Here is a 19,711-nt window from a genome sequence, read left to right on the forward strand (position 1 = left end):
AAAAAATTAGCATACCATCTGGAGACATGAAAGTAATTTCCAAAATAATCAGCTAAAGGAGGAAAAAGTGTTTTCATCTGGTTGTGGGAAATGGTGGGTGTGGAGGCAGGGAAAGAGGGCAGGATTTCTATTTTCAGAACTTTGTAGAACCCTTTGACTCTATAACTATGTGGCTGTCCAATTTGATGAAAATACCTTAAAAAGAAAACCTACCAAAAGAAACACCATGCCCAGATCATTTTACAGGTATATACCACCAAACATTCAAGCTAATCCCTATCTTATATAAACTTTTAGAGACTAGAAAAAGGACCATACCCTCATCCTGAGGTAATGAGCCTGCTATGGTCTAAATGTTTGTGTCCCTCCAGGATTCATTTGTTGAAGTTCTATCTGTCAAAGATGATGGTATTAGAAGGTGGGGTCTTGGGGAGGTGCTAGAATGGGACTAGGGCCTTTCTGAAGAGGCTCTGGAGAGATCCCTTGCCCCTCCCACCCCTTGAGGGCACAGTGAGAAGTTGCCAGCTATGACTGGAAGAGGGCCTTCATCAAAACACATCCATGCTGGCCACTTGATCTCGGATTTCCCAGCCTCCAGAATTGTGAGAAGTACATTCCTGTCGTTCATAAGCCACCCAGTTTATGATATTTTAGACTAAGACAGAGCCTAGTACTACCTTGAACCAAAGCCAAATAAGGAAGTATGACAGCGAGAGCCATAACCAGTCTTGCTTAAGAACATAGACGCAGGCACTTCTCTGGCGGTCCAGTGGTTAGGGCTCCATGCTCTCACTGCTGAGGGTGTGGGTTCAGTCCTTGGTTGGGAAACTAAGATCCCACAAGCTGCATGGCATAAATAAACAAATAATGTATTATTTGGGCGGTGGGGAGAGAACACGGGCCATCCCATCCTCTGTCCTTTGGAGCTGTGAGAGGATTTATCTGTCCTGAGTTAAGGAGCAGACTGGGATGTGGGCTGCAAGTGCTGGAGACTGAGGAGTTGCGGTAGGAATGGAGATCTATATACCTTGTAAGCCAGGAGCTTATTATGTTTCACATACTTTCTCTTTTGTTTTCTTTCCATATTTTGGTAACTTTAAAAGACATTTGAAAGAAAAAAAAAAAAAGAACATAGGCTCAGAAATACTAAATAAAAACCTAAGTAAGAACACACACACACGCACACACACACACACACACACACACGCACGCACACAGGAACAAACTGTACCCCAGGAACAAATTGCGTGTAGCCCAGGAATGCAAGGAATGTCTTCATGGTGGCCCTTGAATTGGCTGCCCTAAGCCTATCATTTTTTTTCCTCTATGGCTTCCAGTGCATTTAAGGAAAGCCAGCCCCTTTCACAATCCTTATAATTACTGTTTGCGCAGACCTTGCAACCATGCTGTAGCTACCACAGTTCAGTGCCTGACCTCCCTCCGCCTGCACCTCCTCATTTCAGTTGACCACGGGGAGGAAACCTTAGTAATTATGATGCATCCCAGGGGTCATCGCACCCTACTTCCCAGCAGCTAGAGTTCTGCTCGCCGTCAGACAAGAGAACATCAACTCCAGAGTCACATCCTCGGAATCTGCTGTTTTCAGACTCTTCTGATGGCAAGTGTCACAGCCCAGATTCCCCATAAGGTAGAATCTGAGGTGGTGAGAGTATGTGCTTTTGTTTACAGTTCCAGGGAGGATGGAGGAAAGGGGGTGGAAGGAGGCAGAGCCAACACGAGAACATGTTACTACACTGAACTCTGGTCAGTGCAATTGATTATTTTGTCCCATGGGACACCCCTTCATAAACTGCTGGATCCTGCCTCTCATTTGGTCAGGGGTTTGGCTGGGAGCAAGGCTCTGTAGAGATGTGCCTCCATGGACACGAAGGGCAGCTGCTGTCATGAACACCTCGATTCGTGGTGACACCTGCAAGCTAGCCCTGTATTTGGGAAAATAGCAGATTGAGGGAACAGTTCCCAGGGCTGTCTTTGCACCTGTGCAAATCTGAAAAGGCAAAATGGAATTAGTGTCCTTGCCATACGGAAAATAATTTAATCCCTACCTCACTCCATAGCCTCAACAAAATGCTTTCCAGCAAAGATCTCAAGCAAAAAGGTAGGAAGGAAATATAGGAGATATGAGGTTTCTTGACACTAAAGTATAAACTTTGAACCAAAAGGTTGATAAATGTTACGTTGAAATTTTAAAGCTGATACAAGACTCCACTTTTTGGGGAACCTGGGCTGTGACATGTGGGATCAGAAGGGCCTGAAAACAGCAGACCCTTAGGATGTGATTCTGGAGTTGACTCTCCCTCCACTAAATCTGATAGTACTCAGAGCTCTAGGAGGTGGGAAATAGGGTGTGATGACCCCTGGTATACTAAAATTTTAAAGATAATACATCAAAAGATAATACAAGTTATAAACTTGGGGATGTTTATAACATATACTTTATAAAATGTTAGTGCCCAGAAAATATAAAGAATTTCTGCAAGTCAATTTAAAAAAAGTACACAATGGCAAATGGACACTGTGATGAGACATAGTACACAAGAGGACACCTAAATAACAAACAAACTTATGAAAAGATGCTCATCATCATTAATATTGGAGAAATAAAAATTATAATGTGGGTCTCTCCGATTTGGATCTGGTTCACAGGTGGATTGAGGCAGTATGTTGTCCTGGCCAAAAATGGACTTAAATGTTGATTTAGGAAAAGTAAAGTGAAGTCGCTCAGTCGTGTCCAAGTCTTTGGGACCCCATGGACTGCAGCCTACCAGGCTCCTCCGTCCGTGGAATTTTCCAGGCAAGAGTACTGGAGTGGGTTGCCATTTCCTTCTCCAGAGGATCTTCCCAATCCAGGGATTGAACCCAGGTCTCCCGCATTGCAGGCAGACGCTTTAACCTCTGAGCCAGCAGGGAAGTCAGACTTAGGAAAGCACCCCTTTGAGTAAAAGTATGAAGACATGCTTTGAATTTATGGAGCTGTTTGCTGGTGTGGGGCTGGGGCCAGGCTTCATCTGTGTTTTTCATGTTTTACTTTTTAAGCTGGAAGAATGGCTTGTCGTGTTATAATTCATACGTTTTTCCCAGTGTAATCTTTCACAAAATAGGAGCCAACGGTGTGTGCATGCGTGGAGTTCTTCTTCCATGCTGGGCATTGTGCTGAGTGCTGTTGGGGGTCAGCACTCTGTGAGTTCAGTTCTAGGTGCTGAGACCTCAGGGGTCTCCCGATCTGAGGGAGGGGGAACAGAAGGCAGGGTTTGATGAGGGGGATGGGCTGAGTGATGGAGAGAGGCCCAGTTACAACCCTGAATACAGCTAGCACCCCTGGCTGGGCCCTTGAGAAGAAGTGGCTCAAAGGGTTATGTCCGGGGACTTCCCTGGTGGTCTAGTGGTTAAGATGCCTAGCTTCCTCTGCAAGGGGTGCAGGTTCGATCCCTGGTTGTTGGAGAACTGAGATCCTGCATACTACGTGGTGTGGTCCAAAAAAAAAGAAAATGGATTATGTGGAGAAAGAGCAGTGAGTGAGAGGCGAGGAGGCAGAGCTTCAGGGTCCCGGGCTCAGTCTCGCCACTGTTACTTTCCGGTGAAGGAGGCTCTTTGAACTTCAGTTTATTTGCCCTAAAATAGAGGTAGTTCCCACCTTCCAAAAGAGTCACACACAACTGAGCGACTTTCACTTCACTTCTTCACTTCACTTCCCTGGTCACTGGGAAGTCAAGAAACGCAGTAAACAATAGCTGTGATTTGGGGACTTGCCTAGTGGTCCAGTGGCTGGGACCCAGCGCACCCAGTGTGGGGGGCCCGCATCCAATCCTTGGTCAGAAAGCTAAGATCCCACATGCCGCAACGGAGACCCGGCTCAGCCAAATAAATAAAAATAAACGTTAAAAAAACCAAACATTGCTGTGGTTTTAAACAGGCCAGTTCAGTTCAGTTCAGTCGCTCAGTCGTGTCCAACTCTGCGACCTCATGAATCGCAGCACGCCAGGCCTCCCTGTCTATCACCAAATCCCGGAGTTCACCCAGACTCAAGTCCATCAAGTCAGTGATGCCATCCAGCCATCTCATCCTCTGTCGTCCCCTTCTCCTCCTGCCCCCAATCCCTCCCAGCATCAGAGTCTTTTCCAATGAGTCAACTCTTCACATGAGGTGGCCAAAGTACTGGAGTTTCAGCTTTAGCATCATTCCTTCCAAAGAAATCCCAGGGCTGATCGCCTTCAGAATGGACTGGTTGGATCTCCTTGCAGTCCAAGGGACTCTCAAGAGTCTTCTCCAACACCAGAGTTCAAAGGCATCGATTCTTCTGCGCTCAGCCTTCTTCACAGTCCAACTCTCACATCCATACATGACCACAGGAAAAACCATAGCCTTGACTAGACGGACCCTTGTTGGCAAAGTAATGTCTCTGCTTTTCAATATGCTCTCTAGGTTGGTCATAACTTTCCTTCCAAGGAGTAAGCGTCTTTTAATTTCATGGCTGCAGTCACCATCTGCAGTGATTTTGGAGCCCCCGAAAATAAAGTCTGACACTGTTTCCACTGTTTCCCCATCTATTTCCCATGAAGTGATGGGACCAGATGCCATGATCTTCGTTTTCTGAATGTTGAGCTTTAAGCCAACTTTTTCACTCTCCACTTGCACTTTTCATCAAGAGGCTTTTTAGTTCATCTTCACTTTCTGCCATAAGGGTGGTGTCATCTGCATATCTGAGGTTATTGATATTTCTCCTGGCAATCTTGATTCCAGCTTGTGTTTCTTCCAGTCCAGTGTTTCTCATGATGTACTCTGCATATAAGTTAAATAAGCAGGGTGACAATATACAGCCTTGACGTACTCCTTTTCCTATTTGGAACCAGTGTGTTGTTCCATGTCCAGTTCTAACTGTTGCTTCCTGACCTGCATACAAATTTCTCAAGAGGCAGATCAGGTGGTCTGGTATTCCCATCTCTTTCAGAATTGTCCACAGTTTATTGTGATCCACACAGTCAAAGGCTTTGGCACAGTCAGGCCAGAGGCCAGGCCAGATCTACTCCCACCTCCGTTTACCTTGTAGTTCTTTTTTTCTAAAAACAAACAAAAGTGGGTAGAACAGTCACCTGAATCCCCATGGCCCCCTCACCAGCTCGACAGTTACCGACACGGGGCCAAGCTCATTTCATTCATCCCCTGACCCCATTCCCATATTACTATGCGAGTCCCAGGTTTCACAGCCTGTGTCCACACGTGTCGCTTTGTCTCTGCACAGATGGTGATCTCCCTGCAGAACACCACATCCACCAGCCGCCACCTTCGAGTCCTCCCTCCGTCCACGCCCTACTTCGCCCTGGGACTGGGTGAGCTCAGGGTGGCAGTGGCCTGCCCGTCCTCGAAATTGTATCTGGCCTTGCCCGAGGTTACGTCCCCACGGGGCTCCGGGTGGGTCCTGAGCCTGCACCCTTCGTGCTCCAAGGCCTCCCCCCTGCCCCCCAGCAGAGCTCCCCCCCCGCCCCCAGCCTGACAGTTCCTCCTTGGATCGCACCCCCAAGATCAGTTCAGCCCTCTCCTTGCTCTGCCCAGCGTCACTGCACCCTGGTTCCTCACTTAGGCCGTGGCACTGGCCTCCCAGCCAGCCTTCCTGCTCCCGTGACTCTGTGTTCTCCTTAAGAACAGCACTGATCGTGTCGCTCTGCTCCCTAGAAATCTCGAGTGTCTATCTGCTGCCCACAAAGTGACTGCTAAGCCACAGGGCCCGGCGTGGCCCGCCCTGACGTCCCAGGGGGCCCCGTCACTGCCCTCCCAGCCCGGGCCCTGGAATCTTGCCCTGGTCTCCAGAATCTCATTGTCACTTCTGCACCCACAGGGATGTTCCCAGGAGAAGGTGGAATGGTGGCTCCTGGAATGACCTGCCAGTATATTGTCCAGTTTTTTCCCGACTGCCTTGGGGATTTTGATGACTTTATTCTAGTGGAGACCCAGTCAGCGCACACGCTCCTGATCCCCCTGCAGGCCCGGAGGCCGCCCCCGGTGCTGACGTGTAAGTGCCTGCTGCCCTCCGGGGGTCGGGGAAGGCTGGTGCCCCTCTAAAGGACCACCTGCCCACAGGGCCCCTGGGTGGCAGCACACAGCCTGACCCCTTGGGCAGGGGCTTCTGAGTCCTGAGGAGGGACCTGCCGGAAGCTCCCGCATTCCTCCAGAGTTAGGCCCTGACTGTCCTACTTCCCTGGGGGGAGGCGGACTCTGAGCGACACATATCAGGAAAGAAGGCCGCGGCCCAGGTGACCCCAGCCTCTGCGGCACTGGCTCGGGGCACTCTGAGGCCCACGCACGTGGTGTCTTGGGGCACAAACCACTGCCAGGCGGAAGCAGGGGCGGGGCTTGTCCCCGTCCATCCCTCCCCTGCCCCGGCCGCCAACAGCCACCCTCAGCTTGGGCCGCGCCTCAGGAGGACCCAGGCTGTTTCTCTTGCCCATCTTCCCCTGTGGCTGCAGTGTCGCCTGTCCTGGACTGCGGCTACTGCCTCATTGGGGGCATGAAGATAACCAGATTCATCTGCAAAAACGTGGGCTTCAGCGTGGGCAAGTTCTGTATCATGCCTAAGAAGAGCTGGCCACCGCCCAGCTTCAGGGTGAGTGCTCACAGTGCTTCCTGGGAAAAAAGCAAGTCCATCGAATGCAGTAACTCCTGTGAGGGACTTGCTTGAGTGCCCCTGGGGCTGGAAACGCAGTGGATAGAATTGTAGAGCCACAGTCCCTTAAGAATCAAGAGGTAAAGAGTATAGCACTATAGTTCCTATTATACTCCTAATACTTGTGTGACCCTGGGCAGGTCCCATCACCTCTCCTATCCTTCAAGGCCTGGACGGGTCCCATCACCTCTCCCGTCCTTCAAGGCCTGTCTTGGATGTCACTATACCCATTCATTCGTTCACTGAGTCAATCAGTCAGTCATTATTGTGGCAAATGTTTGACTATAGCAGAGGTCACAAATCGGAAGCTCTTTGGTTGAATTTTGTGGTCGTGTTTATTTGGCACAGGGCCTCAAAACATGTTTGAGCTAACGTTGCTTGAAACTGAAAGTGTTAGTCGCTCAGTCATGTCTGACTCTTTGCGACCCCATGGACTGTAGCTCATGAGCTCTTCTATCCATGGGATTCTCCAGGCAAGAATACTGGAGTAGGTTGCCATGCCCTCCTCCAGGGGATCTTCCTGTCCCAGGGATTGAACCCGGGTCTCCCACGTTGCAGACAGATTCTTCACCATCTGAGTCAGTAGAGAAATCCAGCATTGCTTAAAAACATATATTGAATCAACATTTAAAGATACAGAGATTTCAGGAAGCTTCCTGGCTATCCAGTGGGTAGGGCTCTACACTTCCACTGCAGGGGGCTCGGGTTCAATCCCTGGTTGGTGAATCAAGATCTCGCATGCTATGCTGGAAAAAAAAAATAGATATCATATAAAAATGTACATTTCCACTTTCTCTGAAACATTGGAAGATGTGCAGCCCTGGGCCAGGATCCACTGTGGCCCTGTCAGCTGGAGTTGAGAAGCAGGGTGTGTGCACATGCCCGCCCGCGCCCCACCGCCCCACCGTTTGCCCAGGCTCCCTCCCACCCTGCACTCCCCATGGCAGCCAAGTGCTGACAACACTGATCGTCACGCTCGTGCACACCATTGTCTTTCTCAGAGGAGAGATACCTTGCTTTCTGTGCATCTCTGGAAACAAGCGATAAATCCAGGAGACCACATGTTCCCTGAGACATTTCACTCATAGCTGTCACGTTCCAGGGACCTGGAGGCATGGGCTTGTGTCCCTGCGTGCTGGTGGCTTCCTGTGTAGGCATCGAGGCTGCAGGTCTGCTGACAAGTCGGCAGCTTCCTTCAGGAGCTCATGACCAGGGCTGGGTTGGGAATGGAGGCAGATACGGAAGCTGGCATGAGCCTCACAGGGTGCTGCAGTAGGGAAGGGACTGTGTTAGGGAGCCCGCGTCCTGGGGAGACCTTCCCACACACCTCCTGCTTTGTGTCTGAAACCCTTGTCAGTGGTATTCTTGTGCCTCCAACCAATAGGCAGCTCTTTGCAGATGCTCCGTGATGTACTCGTCTTTAAACGTCAGAACCCCATCTGTTGCAGATTGAGTAAGTGCTTGCTGAATGGATGCGTCTCAGTTTCTTCATGAACAGGGGACTGGATGATCCATAAGAGCCTTCAGATCACAACATGGATGTTTGGAGGAGAGACATGGGTCATCTGAGCAAGAGACTTTACAGTTTCTTTCATACTGTTGAGTCATCTTCTGCTTTTCTTTAAGGCCGTTGTCACCATCGGCTTTGTTGAGCAGCCTCCCTTTGGGATCCTGCCGTCGGTGTTTGAGCTGGTTCCAGGGCAGGCCATATTCGTGGAGGTAGGTAATGAGACAGTAGCAGGTACTTCCACCTCTTTAGGATCGGTTGCTGCTTCCTCATTTGCTTGCTTGATTTCCTTTGCCTCTGTGGGGTTTTTTGTTTTGTTTTGTTGGACTGTGCTGCATGGCTTATGAGATCTTAGTTCCCCGACCATGGATTGAACCCAGGCTCTTGGCAGTCAGAGTGCTGAGTCCTAACCACTGGACCGCCAGGGAATTCCCACCTTTGTGTTTTCATGACCCAGATGTCCACTCCCAGGTCCAAGCCTTGGTGGTTTCTATAAATTTTGTTTACTGATTGGGATGTTGTTTGTTAGAAAACTTATTTATACTGCTGCTACTGCTAAGTCACTTCAGTCGTGTCTGACTCTGTGCGACCCCATAGACGGCAGCCCACCAGCCTCCCCCGTCCCTGGGATTCTCCAGGCAAGAACACTGGAGTGGGTTGCCATTTCCTTCTCCAATGCATGAAAGTGAAAAGTGAAAGTGAAGTCACTCAGTCGTATCTGACTCTTAGCGACCCCATGGACTGCAGCCTATAAGGCTCCTCCGTCCATGGGATTTTCCAGGCAAGAGTTCTGGAGTGGGGTGCCATTGCTTTCTCCATACTTCCAAATAAATAGATTCACATGATTAAAAATTCAAAATATGCAAATAGATGCATGGTGAAATGCTGCCTCTCCCCCCACCTCCTTGGCCACCCAGAGGCCACAGCCTTACCAGGTCTGGGTGCCTTTGTAGGCGTATGTGATGACTACATAAACACATGTTTCTTTCTTTCCTATGTTTCCATTCTTCTTCACACAAATTGTTGCCCACTCTATGTTCTGCACCATGTACTTCCCACACCTCATTTTTTCTAGCTGCATAGTATTCCACTGTGTGTATGAACTGTAATTTAGGTCAGCCATCTCCTGCTGATGGATATGAAGATTATTTCTGATCTCTGGCCATCTCAGGGAATAGCTTATACATGCGTCACTCTGTCCTACCTGCAGGATACAGTCCTTGTTGTGTATTTGCTGACTTAGGGCTTCTACCCTTCTAATTATGGTACCTGTTGCCAAAATCCTCACCATTTGGATTATATTATTTTATACTTCCAACAAAGTATATGAAGGTGCTGCCTGTTTTCTCATATCTTTGCCATTACAATATGTTATCAAACTTTTAAAAAATCTGTTATCATGGACATTTTAAAACATATACAGGGAATTCTTTGGGGGTCCAGTAGTTAGGAGGCTGTGCTTACCTTGCAGGGAGCATGGCTTTGATCCCTGGTCGGGAAACTTAAGATTCCGCCAGCTTTGTGGCTCAGTCAAAATAATAATCATCATAATACTAATAATCTGAAAATGAATAGATATATACGTGTGTATGTGTGTGTATATATGTACACATAGACACACATATAACAGAATTACCTTGCCATACACTTGAAACTAACCTAACATTGTAAGTCAACTATACTTAAAAGGACAGAAGTCCAACTGGCCAAGCCCCACCTCCAAAAAAACCCATATTAAAAAAATAGAATGGTTTAAGGATCACCCAGGTGCTCATTACCCAGCTTCAGCTTTTCTCAACTCTTGGCCAACCTCATTGGCTTTATATTCCTCCGTCTCTTCCCGCCAAACCCTACCCCACCCTTTTAGAGTAGTTTGAAGAAAATTAAGACATCCTGTCACTGCGTTCATGATTGCTAACTTTCTGCTCTTCGCCAGTAGGAGGCGTGAAACTTTTTCTGGCTGGTTTGCATTTCCATTTTTGATCATGAATGAGGTTAAACCTGTTGTTTAAGAGCCATTTTTATTTCCGTCTCTGTGAATTTTCTCTCCATATCCCGGAGCCTGGGCTGGACCCTACGGAGACAGCCAGGAGGGGAGGCCCGAGGCAGGGGGTGCGGCCGAGAGGAGGAGGTGATGGGGAAGAAGCCCCTTCACGGGAGGCTGCAGGACAACCCTTTCCTCCCCAGGTCCTGTTCCTCCCAACCAGCCTGGGAAAGGCAGAGCAGACCTTCGTCATCGTGTGTGACAACTGCCAGATAAAGGAGCTGGTGACCACAGGTGGGCGTGGTGCGCTCCCAGGGCGGGGTCCGGTCCACGGCTGTGGGGAGGGGAGCGGTGGTGCAGCGGAATGCTGCAGCCTCTGGGCACTGGGCTCCGGTTTGGGGCCACTTGCTCTGGCCAGACCATAGAGACCCATGCCAGGGTGGCCCTCAGGCCTGTCCCAAGGGGCCCTCTAGTGCGACAGAGATGGAAACCTGGAGGACAGTCTTTCATCACGTCACTTTGAAACTCACCTAGACCTTTGGGGACCTGCCAGTGACTCACACAGAAACAGCCAGGGCGCCCCTAGGTTTTTGCAGTTAGAAGGGGCGGACTCCTGCGTTTCCTCGGGCGCCCCGTTCCTTCCCGGCGCCTGTCTGTCTACCATCCACCCTGTTCACCCAGCAGGCATTAATTGAGTGCCCATTATGTGCTAGGTTAGCAGAGTCACCTCCTGTTGGTCTGTGACAGTGTGACAACATGAGTCTGTATGCTGTTGGCGCCCTGTTCCCCTGTGTGTGCTCTTCCTGGGGTCACGATCGTGGCCAGTTAGTTGCATGTGGATGGTGACCTGGGTCCTGTGACAGCCTTCGGCCAGAGTCCTGACTTCAGCCCTCATGAAACTTTGCTCCCCCAACCTTGTCAGGAGTTGGGCAGCTGGTTGCTCTGGATCTGATCTATATTTCTGGTGAGAAAAGTCAGCCGGAGCCTGGAGAGCTCACAGACTTAACAGCCCAGTACTTCATACGCTTTGAACCTGAAAACCTTCAGTCCACGGCCAGCAAACTGCTGATTATTAGAAACGCCACGTGAGTGATGCCTGTGCGGGACCCCAGCACACTCCCCACTCCCTCCTCACCTGGCCTGACATCCTGAATCTGAGCACAGGCTGGGAGGATCCGGATGTGCACTGTTCATCATGGTACTTGCTAGCCACATGTGACCATTTAAATGGAAAGGAACTAAAATAAAATGAAAAACTCGCTTCTTCAGTGGTGCCGGGCACATGTGAAGCGCTCAGTGCCTGGGTAGCTAGGGGTTCTCATATTGGACAGAACAGATCTGCAAGATGTCCAGCACTGCAGGGAGTCATACTGAGCAGTGTTGCTCTCAGTCCTCTGCGTGTTAGTCACTTCAGTCATGTCCGACTCTTTGCAGCCCTAGGGACTGTAGCCCACCAGGTTGCTGCGTCCATGGGCCTCTCTAGGCAAGAATAGTGGGGTGGGTTGCCATGCCCTCCTCCAGGAAATCTTCCCAAGCCAGGGGTGGAGCCCATGTCTCTTATGTCTCCTGCATGGGCAGCCGGGTTCTTTCCCACTAGCACCACCTGGGAAGCCCCTCTGGTCCATCCTTAACCAGGAATGGTTTTCCAGAGAATTCCTGCCTGGCCCATGAGGGGAACTCTCTCACGTTCCAGGGTCAGACAGCTGAAGGTCTGTGGGTTCAGCTGTCAGTGCCATTTATTCTCTGAGCACCCTCTGAGCTCGGCATTATGCCGGGGCAGACCGCAGGGTGCCTCCTGGCTTACTGTCCCCATGACCTAGGCCTTACACAGGCTCTGTTACCTGGCACAAGGAGCAGTTCTCGCCTGCCGTCTCCAGCCCCACCCACACCTGCCATCAGCAGCAGGGAGTGGGAGGGCTGGTCTGCAGAACTGGGCCGCGGCCTTGGCTCCACTGCCTACTGTCAGGGGCGCCCCCGCAGGCACGTGGAGCTGGCCTTCCACTGGCAGATCATGAAGCCCAACCTGCAGTCCCTGATGCCCGGAGAAACCTACAGCACAGACAGCATCAAGTATCACCCAGACAGGGAGACGGCCTTCTGCATCACCCCCAAGATGGGCGTTCTCAGCCCCCACACGGACCACGAGTTCATCCTGAGCTTCTCCCCGCAAGAGGTTCAAATGGGGCCATCTTGGTGGCTGCACACGATTGGGTCATGCAGGTTTCACCCTCCGTCCCTGTTTTTGGTGACATCGAAGCCACAGCTGACCCTGTGGAGACCCCCGGTGTCCTGCCAAGGCCAGCGCTTAGCCAAGAGTGGGGCTAGTGGGCGGGCTTGGTGCGTGCAGGACGAAGCAGCTCGTCTTGCCTGGTCCCCATCCCACACACCCTGTCCTGAGCAAGTCTGGCCTCACTTCGACTCTAGTGTCTTCCATGTTTCTGCTCCATCAAAGGTGTTACCATTCTTGCCCAGCTCACAGCAGCTTCCAGACAGTGAGGTCCCCCAGGGCAAGGCTCACACAGCCCTTGATCCCCAAAGTGAAGCCCTGTATCTACAGGCGAGGGTGGAGCAGGAGGGGGGTTCCCAGCGGCTCTTGTTGGTAAGACAGCAGGTCTGCCTCTCAGCCTGTCATTCAGCCCCTGATACTGTCTGTCCCAGGAAGGCTTGATGCTTCAGACGCATTGAGGGCACTGCTAAGGGCCTTCCCATCCCCCAGGCCCAGCTGAGGTGGGCATGCCAGTCTTGAGACTGCAGTGGCCCCCAGTCCCTGAGTCAAGGCTCATGTCCTGGCAGCCCTGTTTCCCCCAGTGTGGGGAGAGGCTGCACGGAAGCAGTGTTGTGTCTCAGGAAGGCGTCTGTGGTGGCTGGGCCACGGGGAGGATTGCTGCTGTGACTCGAGCCTTCCCTGGCGCGGGCTTTCTTATTCAGGGTGCTGTGTTTGTCTTGCAGCCAAGGGATTTTCACAGTGTGCTCCAGATGGTGCTGGAGGAAGTCCCAGAGCCCGTGAGGTGAGCAGGACCCAGGCCCTTGGCTGAGGGGTGGGCACCAGGCCTGCCCTCCCATGGAGGATGCTGGAGGGGGAGGCACCAGAACTGAGTGGATGAGCCCCTGACCCCCAGCAGGCTTTGGCAGGTGAGAGCTTCTGACCTTGCCATGGCACCAGGCTTGGAGCGGGCTCTGCATGCAGGGAACAGCTCTCTGACTGTGCACCCGGGAACCTGGAAACAGTGCTCACGGTTGCTACCAGTGGCCCCTGGGGGGTGGTGCTAATGGAGGAAGGAGTTGGTCACACCTCTACCAACTCTTCCCTAAGCAGGCTGTTGCTGGGGGGTCCCCGGTCAGCTGCTGGGGAGTTCCAGGCTGGTGTGGCTGCACTGTGGTCCTTGGAAACAGAAGGAGGGAACTTGGTCCTGGCCTGCAGTTGAGCTGCCAGCGCGGCTGCAGGCATTCGCTTGTTTCAGGGCATTGCTGACACCTCCAATTTCGGGGGGCTCAGTAGCTGTGGGCAGGGCGTGCTTTCCTTTCACAGGACCAGAGATGGGGATACAATGACTCTTAGCTTATGGTGGGTTTGTGTTCAGTTTGGACTTGGAAAACTCCAAGGACCCCTCGTACTGCATGGATGACGTGATCGTCCTGGAAATCGAGGTGAAGGGCTCAGTGGAACCTTTCCAGGTTCTCCTAGAACCATATGCTCTCATCATCCCTGGGGAGAACTATATTGGCATAAACGTGAAGAAGAATTTTAAGGTAGGTGGTTGTCTCTCCCCAGCCTGGACTGGTTGAGATGATGCTGAACTCGGCACAAGTTCCTGGGCTCAGAGGTCTTTGGCCTGATACGTTACCCACAAACCCTTTGGTGCTGTCGAGTGGCCAGGAATTAGCTGGGAGGGTTTGGAGGGGACCTTTTGTGAGCCCCAAACCCCTCAATCCTTTAGCAAGTACAGTCTCCCAGGGAGCCCGGGTCGGGATGTGTCTTTCAGATGTGGAACAACAGCAAGTCCACCATCAGGTACACGTGGGGGAAGATCAGCGACTGTCACATCATTGAGGTGGAGCCCTGCACGGGGACCATTGGTACTTCGGGGACCGCGGGAGGGGCTGGCAGGGGAGGGAGAGCTCGTGGTCACAGGAGCCTGGGCAGGAGTTCGAGGCCCCATGATCAGCTCCAGCCACAGCCCAGCCCTGGCCACGACATGAGGAGGGGCCCGAAATCTGGGCCAGCCATAGAGGGAGCCTGCCGCCCCTGCACATCTCGCTGCCTCATCTCACCCTTCTTCTCCCAGAACCCAGCGAGGTTGAGGATTTTGAGTTGAACTTTACCGGGAGTGTCCCTGGGCCGACGAGCCAGAACCTGCTGTGTGAGATCAAAGATTCTCCCACGCCCGTGGTTTTGCACATCGAGGCGGCCTTTAAGGTGCCTGTGATGGGGCCGGGCGGCTAGGCGGGCTGGAAAGGCGGGGGCCGGGGTAGGGCACCAAACCCACACCCGGGTGGCCCAGTGACCGGCCCCTCTGGGTGCCTCAGGGGCCGGCCCTGGTCATTGACGTCTCAGCCCTTCAGTTTGGTTTGCTGCGCCTGGGACAGAAAGCCACCAAGTTTATCCAGATCCGGAACCTCAGCCAGCTCCCGGCCACATGGGCCATGAAGGAGAGCCAGGTCTCCCTGCAAGAAAGGCAAGAGGGCGTAAGTCCTGCCCACCACCTCCTGTGGTGCTACCCTGCCCCCAGGCGCAGATTAACCCGTGTGATGTGTGAGCCGTGACACCGTGACACCGAAGCTGGCGCGTTCAGGCTGGGAGAGGAAAAGCCTGCCTGGTGACCTTTGCCTGGCAGTGTCCCCCCATTCCCCATCCTCTCTACAGCAGAGCAGAACCCCGGAGACTGGATTTTCCTGTTCCTCTCTCTGCCTTCTGACACAGAAATAGGACAAGGGTTTCTCCCTCTGTCAGAGTAGCCGGCGTCAGGAAGAAATTGGGCAGCTGAGTTGGGAGGGAAGCTTCCAGGGCCTGGGGGAAAGGGCGGGCGCACTGCTGGGAGTCCTAGCGTCCCAAGGATCGTGCTTGCAGTTTTGAGGACCTGCCACCAGGTGGTGAGCGTGTGACCCAAACCAAAAAGTTCTCCGAAAGGAAAATCACGGGCACTCAAATGGCACTTGCTTCCTTTTTCTCTAAAAATAGAAAATATTAAAAGTGGCTAAGTATTTACTGTCAACGTCTAAATTAGGGCATCGTGTCTAAATACCATGTTCAATCCTGAACAGGCCCAAGCCATAACACCAGCAGGCCCAGGAAGTCACTGACTCACCACACCCACTCTTCACACGTGGGCGCGGTCGCGGCACGTGAGAGACTCTGGCCAGGTCAAGAGGGTCTGACCCTCCCGCTAGCGGCAGCTCACCCAGGTTCCCCTGCTGCCCACTTCCTTTCCCCTTGAAAGCTATCCCTCTTCCCCTGGTAGCCTCGCTTCTCCCCTGGGCACTCTGAAACTGAGAAGTGAAGACAGTTTTGTATCGAGTGACCAAAACCACTGCCACGGGATCTGTTGCACAGGCTTGGAGTTAATGCTGGATACCCCCAGGGCTCACTGGTCACCCTGCCTGGCTCACGGAGCCAGACACTGAGACTGGGATGGGGGCAGGCGTTCTCAGTAACCTTCTATTCAATGAGACCTTCAACAGAAACCCAAGGTCTAGAGTCGAGTGTGAACCAGAGGCCCCCTGATCAAGCACCCTGCCTCTCCCCACATCCCACCCCCCGCTCTCGGACTTTCGGGGAGTCCCTGGGATTTCCCAGAGCACAGTTGGAAACTTACGGACCTCAGCCAGCCTCCTCATTAGATAGATGATATAGAGAGGGTTGGGGGCTTCCCCAGGGCCACGCCGCTACAAGGTGGCAGAATCGTATCAGATCCCATCTCCCTGATTCCCAGTCTGTGTTTTTCCTCCCGCTGTGAAGAATAACTAGTGACAGATAGTGAAGTTGCTCAATTGTGTCCGACTCTTTGTAACCCCATGGACAGTAGCCCACCAGGCTCCTCCGTCCATGGGATTTTCCAGGCAAGAATACTGGAATGGGTTGCCATTTCCTTCTCCAGGGGATCTTCCCGACCCAGGGATCGAACCCAGGTCTCCCGCATTGTAGGCAGACACTTTACCATCTGAGCCACCAGGAAAGTCCAAATATATTTTATAATTGAAGTAATTATCAATCTCATGGTGTATTAAGATTTATGTCCAAATTGAAGTTGGTAGCAATCTCTATAGTTCTCTGTACTGTATTCTTGTGAGCTGTCCAAATATTGAGAATTGGGGTTTGTTGGATGTGCCCAAGTTGGGATCCAGAAACCCAGCCCCAGACCAAAGCCTGCCCCCGCATCACATACACACGTGCCTTGGGCTCCATGTGAAATGGAGTGCATGTGGAAAACAATGAGCGAAGAACGCAAAGGAGCTCTTCCCTTCCCAGCTCAGCTTGGACCCAATGCTCAGGAGAGAGAGCTACTTTTCCTAAGGTGTAGGCCAGCCCTACTCCCCAACCCCCCAGTGCCTGGGCAGTGAAACCTCTGCAGCAAGAAAGCACAGGGCCCAAGACAGCACAGCACCGCTGCCAGGGCGGGAGGCGGGGTGGGTCAGGGCAGGGGCAGCCAGGTCACCCTGCAGGCAGGTGCCTTGCACTCATTCATGGTCTTGGTCTCAAGGAAGAAGGAGACGAGACAGGAGTTATGTTGTTCCTGGTTGTGATCTTTCAATGCCCAGTGACACCCTGCTAGTCAGTGTGACCCATCCAGGGTCCTGGGGCATACACTCAAGGGCACTGTAGTCTCCGAGCCTTCTCCCTTCCCTTTTAGTGCCTGGTACGGGGCAGGAGGTGGACACGTCAGGTAAATGTGAACTAACTGCAGGGGGGATTAGGTGAGGGGGTGACCATGTGGGGAAGGGATCACATGGGTGTTACCAAAACCAAACTTGGGCCCTGATCATCCCCATGCAGGAAAGCCAATCTACTGACACTCGGTTGTGGTGAAGGAAAGTGTAGCGTTTATTGTAAGGTGCCAGACAAGGAGAACGTGTGGCTCACACTCAAAAAGCCCCGAACTCCCGAAGGGTTTCAGCCAAACGTTTTTAAAGACCAGGTGACAGGTTACAGAGTATATGGGCAGCTCGTGCACAGTTCTCTGATTGGTTGATGACAAGGTAGTGTCACAGCGATTAACATTATCAATCCTCAGGCTCCAGTACATCGAGGGACTATGCGCTCATGGTCATCAAGTAGTTAACTTCTTCCATTTGGTGGTGGTTTAAGCATCTGTAAAACAACTTAGGAAACGTGCACCAGTTACTATTTTCTAGGTGTTTCAGAGAGGAACTAAAGCAGAGGATATGAGGGAGGGGTCTGTCCCGAGAAGATGCAGTTATAAGTGCAAGGATACATCTGTGGCCACACAGAAGCTTGGGCCCTGCCGCAGTCTGGGAGCTTGTCCTTCCTTCCTTGGAGCCGCAGCTCCTGACCCGCACCTGCACAGTGGGGCGGGCAGACCGCTCAGAGCCACCACGCCGAAGGCGCCTCCCTCTGCCTTCCACCTCCATTCCTTGGAGACTCACTTTTCATCATCTTCTCCTCTTCATCCTGAGCACTTGCTCATCTGTGCTCCCCCATCCACTTGTCTTCTTCTGCATCCTGGAAGTGCTCAGGGGTCTAGGGGGCGCAGCTTGGGGGTGACCCTGGTTGGTCATGGCCAGCCCCCAATTCTGCAGTTCCAAGTGTCCCCACTGCTCACCCTTCTCCCCATCAGGTGTCTCCCTTTGACATCGAGCCATCAAGTGGCCAAGTTCAGCCGCTGGGGGAGTGCAGAGTGAGCATCACCTTGGAGGCCCGGCACTGCCAGCGTCTGCAGACCGTCCTGGAGCTGGAGGTGGTAGATGGGGCCTGGAGGTAAGGGGATGCAGGGAGCCTGTACTACACACGCTGCATATTCATGGCATATTTATTTATATCATATGTAGTTACGTGTTTGTAGATGTTTTGGAATTTAAAGGTATTGATAAGATGTTTATATTGTAAAATTTAGAAATTACAAAAAAAGAAAATGAAAATGATCCATAATCTATTACCTGGAGATCATTCACTAGTAATATTATGGGGTATATGTATCCTTCTAGTGTACGTGTGCTAAAGGAACGTACAATAATGCAACCACTTGGGACAACGTTTTGTTACCTGGTGGAAGGGTGACCGTACTCTTGATCCAGCGTTAGTCCTTCTGGATATAGTTGCAGAGAAACTTACACGTGTGCGGTGGGAGCCATGTGCTCATCCTGGAAGGCTCATAGCTGGACTGTTAATGGTAGCGAAAAGCTGGAAACAGCCAGTGTTCATCAGCAGGAGAATGGATGCAAAATAACCGGCAGACTTTTTCTTTTGTTGAGATTCAGTTGACTCATTACATTGTGTAAGCTTAAGGTGTACAATGTACTGACCTGAGGCTTCCCTGAGGGTCCAATGGTTAAGACTCCGCACTTGCATTGCCTGGGGCACGAGTTCCATCCCTGGTTGGGGAACTGAGATGTCCCACAAGCTGCACAGTGCAGCCAAAAAAAAGAAAATACTGACCTGAACCATTTATATGTTTCAGCATGATTGCCGTTGAAGTATTAGCTTACACTTCCATCATTTTATGTAATTATATTTTCCTTTTTGTGGTGAGAATAATCAAGTCTCCCAGTAGGTTTGATGTATATAATACAGTATTGTACATAATCACCATACTTCACATTAGGTCCCCAGGACTTGTTCACATATTAGTTGGAAATTTGTACCCTTAAACAGCATCTCTCCTATTGGCCCAGCCCCAGCTGCTGGAAACCACCGTGCTACTCTCTATTTCTTTTGGCTTTTTTAGATTCTAGATGTAAGTGAGATCATAGAGAATTTGTCTTTCTCTGACTTACCTCACTTAGCACAATGTCCTCAGGGTCCATCCATGTTGTTGCAAATGGCAGAATTTCCTTCTTTCTCATGGCTGAATAATATTCCATTGTATGCAAAAACCACCTCATCTTTATCCCTTCATCTGTTGACAGACACTTAGGTGCCTCTATACCTTGGCTATTGTGAGTAATGCTGCAGTAAACATGGGGATGCAAATACCTCTGTGATATCCTGTTTTCATTCGCTTTGGATATATACTCAAAAGTGCAATTGCTGGGTCAGATGGTAGTTTTACTTTTAATACTTGGAGGATCCTTCATACCTTTTCTGTTGTGACTGAACCAATTTACATTCCTACCAGTGGTGAACAAGGGTTCCCTTTTCCCCACTTCCTCAGCAACATTTGTTACCTTTTGTCTTACTAAAGATAGCGGTTCTAACAGGGGTGAAGTCATATCTCATTGTGATTTTGATTTGCATTTCCTTGATGTGTAGTGGTACTGAGCATCTCTTCAGGTACCTGTTGGCTACTTGGGTGCCTTCTTTCTGAAAATGTCTAGTTCCTCTGCCCATTTTAAAATTTAAGTTCTTTACCACTGTGCTACCTGGGAA

The 19,711-nt window shown here is 51.2% G+C and overlaps 1 protein-coding gene across 1 annotated transcript in view; it reads left to right on the forward strand.

Annotated features, from left to right (window-relative positions):
- DLEC1 (DLEC1 cilia and flagella associated protein) overlaps positions 1–19,711 on the forward strand; it is a 98,816-nt gene that overhangs the window by 51,568 nt on the left and 27,537 nt on the right. Inside the window, exons 8-20 of the mRNA XM_070358927.1 lie at positions 5,261–5,348; positions 5,855–6,028; positions 6,483–6,619; positions 8,306–8,398; positions 10,374–10,464; positions 11,093–11,255; positions 12,151–12,343; positions 13,120–13,178; positions 13,752–13,920; positions 14,154–14,247; positions 14,457–14,587; positions 14,698–14,856; positions 17,964–18,103. Of these exons, the coding sequence (XP_070215028.1) occupies positions 5,261–5,348; positions 5,855–6,028; positions 6,483–6,619; positions 8,306–8,398; positions 10,374–10,464; positions 11,093–11,255; positions 12,151–12,343; positions 13,120–13,178; positions 13,752–13,920; positions 14,154–14,247; positions 14,457–14,587; positions 14,698–14,856; positions 17,964–18,103 (1,691 nt within the window). The remainder of the gene's footprint in view (positions 1–5,260; positions 5,349–5,854; positions 6,029–6,482; positions 6,620–8,305; positions 8,399–10,373; positions 10,465–11,092; positions 11,256–12,150; positions 12,344–13,119; positions 13,179–13,751; positions 13,921–14,153; positions 14,248–14,456; positions 14,588–14,697; positions 14,857–17,963; positions 18,104–19,711) is intronic.

The sequence above is a fragment of the Bos mutus genome, chromosome 22 (genome assembly GCF_027580195.1).
Source record: "Bos mutus isolate GX-2022 chromosome 22, NWIPB_WYAK_1.1, whole genome shotgun sequence".
In the NCBI taxonomy this organism is placed as follows: domain Eukaryota; kingdom Metazoa; phylum Chordata; class Mammalia; order Artiodactyla; family Bovidae; genus Bos; species Bos mutus.